Below are 8,741 nucleotides of genomic sequence, written 5' to 3'. Positions count from 1 at the left end.
ATCAGCCTAAGATAGATAAACCTCACAGCTAATATACAGCCTAGACCCTGAAGTGCATCATGCTGCATGTCAGAGAGTAGCTCAAGTAGTTTCTCTTCTCTCTTCTACTTTTCAGAGAGGCCTCTGAAAATACTATAACATCCTTAACTGTATGTTTCTCAGGTTTCATATGTATGAAAAAAATCCTGGTTTTGATGAGCAGAGAGAAAGTTTCTACACAGCTCAGATCATCTGTGGGCTGGAGCACCTTCACCAGCACAGAATCATCTACAGAGACCTGAAACCAGAGAACGTCCTGCTGGATGATGCAAGTGAGTGAGTGAGTGAGTGAGTTTTCTCTGAAGCATTTCATGTATCTGTATGCACGTGCTGATACTACATGTACAGTCCCAAAGTCAGTAGAAACGCAAATTTGTTAAATCTCTCTGGCGCCCGTGTCACAAAGCAAGACTGGTGGCTTAACCAGATAACTGGCTTGACCCATGACGCTGGCTCACTTTTAACCACAGGAAATCACCATGGCCACTAACTCTAAGCCCACGTACCAACTAATTAAATCACTGGGAGAATGGAGCTGTCACCACACTACAGAATCTAAAAAAAGTAAAATATGATAAAGAACAAATTACATTATAGTAAGACATTGTTAAGAGCACAGAGCAACTTAAAGATCAGACAAATAGCTTTGCTTCAAAACAAGGCTTTTAAGATATAGTACGGCTCTAGTTGGTTTTAATAACACATGACATTCACAGTCACCTTGCTGATATTGTAAATACCAAAAAGATTGTCCTCAGTGATTAAACCTATATTTTGCACTTACAGTCCACCAGTGCAGTTCAGTGAACAAGAACGATAAGATTTTATTAAGAGATAAAACTATGTTTTATTATGTTTCATTAATCAGGCTTGGAGTGTAAACCTTCTGAACACAATAGTAGGTTGTCTGTTCAACAGCCATATGCAACTGTTGTAATCGAAGCCTTTCCACTCAGGACACGTCCGCTTGTCAGATTTGGGTCTGGCTGTTGAACTTCCACCGGGAAAAGATAAAACTTCGAGACCCACTGTGTATGACATTGTACTGCCGCCTGGCATTGTAATGACAATTAGTACTGCACAGCAAAGTATCACAACTAGAGCTAAATATATTTGCAAATATTAGCTTTTTGCAGATATATGGATATTGCTGCATATGTTGGCTGATAAGAAACAAAGAATTACAAAAAAAGTAGTTCTGCATGATTAATGGAAATATTATTACAATTGAATAATGAAAATGAATGCTAATCACAATATTTGTCAGAATACTTATGGTAAGATTTTCTCCCATCGTGCAGCTCTGTTAGATTGTCTATCAGCCATCTGTTTTCATCCCTCCCGATGTTAAAGCTGTCACCAAACCGCCAGCTCAAAGTGCCTCCATTCCTGTTGTCAAGAATAATTTGTTCAAGGGACTACAGCCAATCTTATTGTTTAATTTCTGTCATTTACAGACTCAAAAGAAGTCAGAAGATTTTCTCTGTCTCCTCTGTGTAGACTGAGAGGACAGATCTATTCTCTGTGTTGCTTATTGTAACAAATACACTGAAGATCTTTTCTTACTGCCACTTTCCAGGCGGCCATTATTGTTATTATATTGTGACTGTTATAATTATTATTTTCTTTACAATAACATTAAGAATCAAAAGGCTTTCTTTATCAAAGAGTGGACACCTTTATTCAAACCCTCTGCCTATATAATGTGTTACATGTTGTCTTTGTCCATGGGGGGCACTGTCTGCACTTTGACCCTGCACCTGTTTCTCAGAAGGTGCATCTTGAGGTGCTTCCTGAACTCTTTGTCTCTGACACCATAAATTATTGGACTCAGGAACCGGGGCAGGATGTAGACGATCAGGTAGTTTGCAAATCTAATTTCTACGATTTGGCCCGGGAAGATTAAAAGAAAAACAACCTCCATGCTGGGGGAGATGTAGGAGAGCATGCACATGGCCAGCTGGGCCCCGTGGAGCAGGATGGTGTTCCTGGCTCTCTGGGCTGACATCTTATCTGTGGAGAGGGCCTTAGCTACAAACAGGATCCTCAAATAGGTGAAGACCAGAGTCAGGAACACAAAGGTGAAGTAGATTATATCAAAGGCTTGTCTTTTGTATGCCAGGATCGGGTCTTTGAACACGTTCTGGCGTATACATAGCACAGAGTCCTGAAAGAAGCTCAGGGGCTCTGTTGCTAGAGTCACAAATAGATCTGTAATATCTGGAGCCGCACATATAAACCAAATCAACCCGATGACAATGTGAGTCCTTCTCACTGTGCAGATCTGGGGGTGGCGTAAAGGTTTGCAAATGGCAATATAGCGCTCTATGGCCATGCTAGCTAAGTTGACCGGGGTGTTTCTGGTGGTGAAGACGGCCACCAGGAGAAAGAAGCAGCAGAAAGAGACATTGATCTTGTAGAAGATGTAGCTCAAGACAAAAAGTGTGACTGTGACGGTCAGCTGGACGGCATCATTGATCACCATGTGGATGAAGAGGATGTAACGTGGGTCTTCATAAAAAACCTGGAGGAAGACAAAGGAGTGAAAATGTAGTGATGCAGTTAGTCAGAGGATACGACAACAGTTACTGGTTTAAGACAGAAGCAGAGGGGGTGAGGTAAAAAGAGCTGAGTCAGCTGATTGTTGTTGTTTTGTGAGTCCTGAGGAAAAGGAAAGAAGGCAAAGAAGAATCTGAAGTGTGATTAACAAATGTTTGATAAAACAAACATAACTGGGTTGCAACAAATTATTATTTTCCTTAACAGTTAATCTGCCAAATATATGTTCAGATTACTGTATATGTGTAATGTATATCACACTTGAGAAGCCTTTTGCTTGAAAAATGTCATAATTGATTACATAATCAGTTAATTTTCATTTTTGTCAATAGAATAATTGATTAATTGACTAATCTTATAAGCACTATAGACAGAACACATGTGGATAGAGGAATAGAGAGAAAAAATTGTTTACATGCACAGAGTAACTTATCTATTCTATATACTTATCAGCTCATTAATTCTTGATTGTCAACTTTTTGCCTGATCTTTAGCTCTTTGGCATTTTCTCTCCAAATGCATATAGGCTATAGTCAAGAGGAGTTTATTTACTGCAGAAGTGCAGTAAATAAACTCCTCTTGAAGCAGTAAACATAACATTACAAATTTCCATATTTCAGTCTGTATGATCTAAATGTACTGGTGCTGGTCATATAATTAGAATATCATCAAAAAGTTGATTTATTTCAGTAATTCCATTTTTGTGAAGTGAAACTTGGATATTATTCATTCATTACACACAGACTGATATATTTCAAATGTTTATTACATTTAATTGTGATGATTAAAACTGACAACTAATGAAAATCCCAAATTCAGTATCTCCCCGAAAATTTGAATATTACTTAAGACCAATACAAAAAAAGGATTTTTAGAAATGTTGGCCAACTGAAAAGTATGAACATGAAAAGTATGAGCATGTACAGCACTCAATACTTAGTTGGGGCTCCTTTTGCCTGAATTACTGCAGCAATGCGGCGTGGCATGGAGTCGATCAGTCTGTGGCACTGCTCAGGTGTTATGAGAGCCCAGGTTGCTCTGATAGTGGCCTTCAGCTCTTCTGCATTGTTGGGTCTGGCGTATCGCATCTTCCTCTTCACAATAGCCCATAGATTTTCTATAGGGTTAAGGTCAGGCCAGTTTGCTGGCCAATTAAGAACAGGGATACCATGGTCCTTAAACCAGGTACTCTTCCTCCAGACTCTGGGACCTTGATTTCCAAAGGATATGCAAAATTTACTTTCATCAGAAAACATAACTTTGGACCACTCAGCAGCAGTCCAGTCCTTTTTGTCTTTAGCCCAGGCGCTTCTGACGCTGTGTCTTGTTCAAGAGTGGGTTGACACAAGGAATGTGACACTGAGGCGTCTTTTGGACAGCTGTCAAGTCAGCAGTCTTCCCCATGATTGTGTAGCTACAGAACTAGACTGAGAGAAGAATTTAAAGGCCTTTGCAGGTGTTTTGAGTTAATTAGCTGATTAGAGTGTGGCACCAGGTGTCAATATTGAACCTTTTCAATATTTCACAATTTTCTGAGATACTGATTTTGGGGTTTTCATTAGATGTCAGTTATAATCATCAAAATTAAAAGGAATGAACACTTGAAATATATCAGTCTGTGTGGAACGAATGTATACATTATACAAGTTTCACTTTTTGAATGGAATTACTGAAATAAATCAACTTTTTGATGATATTCTAATTATATGACCAGCACCTGTATGTAATAAAGTATTGTGTGTGTTGGTCCTGCTGTACTGCTGTTTTAGTGTAGTGTGAATAAGCTGGGTGACTGCAGGTGTATCTGCTGGGCCACCTGGCTGCAACTTATTTTATACAAATATTAGGCTATTTTGTTTTCTTAGTTTTTAAAGTGTCAGAAAATAGTGAAAAATTTCACACATTTTCACAGAGCCCATGGTGACATCTTCAGTTTGCTTTGTCCATAAAATAAAGAGAAGCGGCAACAAATATTTGAGACGCTGGAACGAGCGAACGTTTGAGCTTTATAAATGACTGAAATAATTAATTCCCGCGACCCTGTACACAGGATAAGCGGTTGACAGTGGATGGATGGATGGATGAAATAATTAATTGATTGTCAAAATTGTTGGTTATTTTTCTGTTGATTCACGTATCAATTAATTGACTTATTGGTTCAGAACTAAGGTGTCACGTGTGTGTGTGTGTGTGTGTGTGTGTGTGTGTGTGTACCTGGTGTCTAAAAAAGGTTACAACCAAGGTGCCATTGATGTAACTGAGGATGAGCCAGACCAGAACCACAATCAGGTTCTTCACAAATGCTGTGGTGAAGGTATCTCTGACGAGCATGAACTGATCCAGCAAATTAAGGAAAGAAAAAGAAATTACTTTCAAATACAGTGAATCATTATTTATCTTAATTCCATCAGCTGCCCCGTGTGAATTTTGTACATTTATTCAATTCAGTCTTATTCATATAGCACCAATTCATTACAGAAGTTTTCTTTTTGCACTTTTAATACAGATCAGGACATTATTTAAAAAGGACCCAGCAATTCCTACCATGACTTGGCCACTGAGACAAAGGCAGAAACCTCGAGGAGAACTTGGGCCTCGTCCACACATACACGGGTATTTTTATAAACAGTTTTTTTCCTGCTTTGTTTAAAAGAAATCACATGAAAACTCAACGGAAGCGCTGTCAAAGGCGTGCCAAACCTACAGGCGGTGATATAACCCTAAGCCTAAAGCCACGTTGGCCAATCAGAAGACTGAAAAAAACTTTTTTCCAGTAGGCTGCCAGCAAAGGTGCACAGATGAAGGGAGAATCAAATGAGCGGACTGACATCAATGTGGAGTTATTCCTAAATATCACAGCAAATATAAATTTAGCAAAATAAAACTGTTAGAATGAGCACAGTTGTGCCACATTCACTATTGTACAAAATGTTTCCTTATGGAAACAAAGGAAATCCACACTCTCACTCTGACATCACAAGCCAAAAATCAAAAAGCGGTCAACACTGCAAACAGAGTTTCTGCAAATCTTCTCCCTGGCTGGGATTTTCAAAAAGGTTCATTTTCAGTAACCTAAAATGTAAATTGCATGTGTGCTTAAGGCCAAAACACATAGAAAAAGCTCAATTTTGAAAAATACAGTATAAAACAATCACGGTGAAAAACTTAATTTGATTAGAAAATCAGCAGACTTTTGATAATTGCAATGATGACATTTAAACCGAATGGTGACCGACAAACTTCACCACATCATCAACATTTACAGTTCAAGCAAATTAAAAAACTTTTCACTGACGCAAAGATTCATTTGAAAACATGTGGTAGCAAAACACAATTGCTTCACCAGACCTGAGAAGGAAATGTCATGTTGCCTCCAGGACCCACTGATGAACTCATATTTCATTAAGACCCTAGAGAGCGAGAGAAAGAGAGAGAGTGCACAACACAGGAAATACACACTGACAAATAAAAAAAACGAAATACTAATAATGCACAAGATTTTTACAGCCAAAATATTGAAAATCTCAATACTTGAGAAATTCAATTCACTGCGTTGCTGTTGGCTCATGGCTGTAAATCTGAGATTTTATTCTCAGATTGTGTTTTAATCTTTACAATCAACAGAGACCTGAGAGGAATCTGACACTAAAGTTCACCTTGTGTGTATAACAAGAACATTTCCTAAACACTTTGCTCGGGTGTTGTAAACCACAAACATTTTATTTCCTACTTAAATCAAATTTCACGACGTGCAGTGTTCTGCCACTTTCCCTTTTCACCTTCACAGCTTGATTTTTTTTTTTTCTCCCTCAAACACTGTCTGACATTAAGCAATTAATCCACACAGTACATGGAGTTAAAACCTGTATTCATTATTTCATTTGTATTAATAAAGGCTGATGCATAAAGGCTTTTACACTTAATAGCTTTTTTTTATTAATCACTAGTTGTATACTATAAAACTCCTACATTTACAAACCTCAGTCAGCTGCTGAAACACAATGTGTAAAACTGGCATTAGAAACTGAGCTTTACCTTTTTAAATGTATTTTAACAACTAATACAGCAGTCTTAGCAACCCCAGTGCACCTTGGAATAAACACAGGCTGGCGACTATCCACCACTATCAGTTTAAATATCACATCACATTACATTTCATTTACATTTTGAACATTTAAATCTGTAAATATTTGGATCACATAAACTGCCAAAGAGCTCTGGAGCTGTCTCACCTCCACCTACCTGAGTCCAGGTCAGACACACAGGAGGCACACAGCTCGGCAGACGAGCCTTTATAAACACTTTGATTTTCTTGTCGTCGTCCTCCTCAGTGTTTATCAGAGTACAGGAAAAACATGATGATGATGATAATGATGAAGGGGAGGTGTAAGCATTGTTTTTTTTTAGTTTTTTTTAATCCAATTTGACTTTTCTATAATTCACACTTCCACACTGTTGATTTCTATTTATTTCTTATCAGTTTCCTCATGTATTCAGGGATGTCTACTATTTTCATTAACGACTTATCTATTTATATAATTGTTTGGTGTAGAAAGTAAATCTTTATAAAAGATATCTATCAATATATATTATCTAGAAATAATGAGAAATGTCCCCCACAGTGACGTCACCACATGTTGTGTGCTGTCGGAGACAAATCCTCACATTTAAGAAGCCGGAACAACATAATATTCAACATTTTTGCAATTGTTAAACCTAAACTTTCAATAGACTAATTTCAGACAGATTCTTTCTAATAAAGCACTAATGTTTAGAGACATTTTGTTGTTGTAAACTTTTTTAATAACCTTAATTGTGGTCGATGGTTTATTCAATGTTTATTCATGTTATCTCAGCCGGTAATGTGTTGTTTTAAATGGAAGTTTAATTAATGAATTAAATAGAAACGTACTTTGGGTTCTGCTGCAAATTTAAAAAAGTGTCTGATGAGCGGTGTACAGTTTGTCACAAGTGACTTAATTTCACTGCATTATTCTCTATAATAAAACTATATATATTTAACGCTAGTAATGGTTTTTAGATTTTCACACCAACAAAGGGGGAGCGCTAACATTGTTCCACAGCCTCCACACTGATGAGGCTGCCTTTTTGCCATTAGATGGCGGCCAGAACCCAGAACATGGTCAAGTGATGAATTAAATGTGCTTGTTTTAATGTGCCTGGTTAGCTCAGTCCAGTCTCCCACTTGAAGAGTTGTGTGTTTGATCCTGACGTTATGGGAACATACTTTTCCCCCATCTTCAATAAATTTATTATGAAGAGACCGTTCACATTCGGTCTCATAATAAAGCATGTGCGGGAGAACCTATGGATGCTTATTTTCATTTCCCCTGCATCTCCAGACAGTGGAAAATCCTGCGCTCCTCATTCAGGGGAATCCAATCTCACACTTTTTTCAGAGGGGCAAGTCACAGACTCTTCTGAATGTCCTTCAGAACTTTTCAAAGTAAAAGCTTTCAATTAATGCGCCATAAAGCATTGCTGCAAAAAACATTATTGCACTTTTATTTTGTAGTCACCTAAGAGGAAGTGATTATGTGAGTAACTGTTGCTGTCGTGAGATCTAAGTATTTTTTTACCCCCCATTATCAAAGTAATCTTGCCGCCAGTTTCGGCCCGTGAGCCACCTATTTCCAACCACTGCCTTAGTTTCAGTACTCAGTAATCAAACACTAAACCTGTACCTTTATCCTCATCTCACAGACAGTCTTTTACTTTGAGAGTACGTACATTAAATTAAAACATATGAGCTATGATGTCTTCATCATTCAGTGTTTTTTATTTAATAATTGAGGTTTTTCATTTAAGATTTGAATATCTTGTGATACAATTGCAATGATGCATCCTCTGATTCCCATAGTTGCTGTCATGATGGATTTACAATAGTCAAAATATTTTATATTTTGACTATTCTTAGTTGAGAAGAAACCTGAAAGATGAGAAAGTATTCACCTAAAATCTGAGCATACTAACCTTCTATTTTAAATTTTATTGTTACAGCAACAAGTTAAAATAGTAAAGTAAGAACACATCTTCACTAATTTCAAACATAAATGATCATGTTATTTACTGTATATTATTATTTTTTGTATTTCTTTGCCAGATTGGAAACGGAGAAACTC

The 8,741-nt window shown here is 37.4% G+C and overlaps 1 protein-coding gene across 1 annotated transcript; it reads right to left on the bottom strand.

Moving 5' to 3' along the window:
• Positions 1-1,499: 1,499 nt before the first annotated feature.
• Positions 1,500-5,033, bottom strand: LOC119886846 (odorant receptor 131-2-like). Its single transcript, XM_038697811.1, has 2 exons — positions 4,813-5,033; positions 1,500-2,563 (listed from the first exon to the last, which is right to left on the bottom strand). Exons 1-2 carry the CDS (start codon positions 4,927-4,929, stop codon positions 1,748-1,750), a joined length of 933 nt encoding a protein of 310 aa, XP_038553739.1. The 5' UTR covers positions 4,930-5,033; the 3' UTR covers positions 1,500-1,747.
• Positions 5,034-8,741: the final 3,708 nt, after the last annotated feature.

The sequence above is a fragment of the Micropterus salmoides genome, unplaced genomic scaffold (genome assembly GCF_014851395.1).
Source record: "Micropterus salmoides isolate LMB-PRFRI ecotype aquatic unplaced genomic scaffold, ASM1485139v1 Ms_hic_scaffold_4, whole genome shotgun sequence".
NCBI classification, from domain to species: Eukaryota; Metazoa; Chordata; class Actinopteri; order Centrarchiformes; family Centrarchidae; genus Micropterus; species Micropterus salmoides.
The sequence above is the reverse complement of the archived record's forward strand: the minus strand, read 5'-3'. Positions and strand labels throughout refer to the sequence as shown.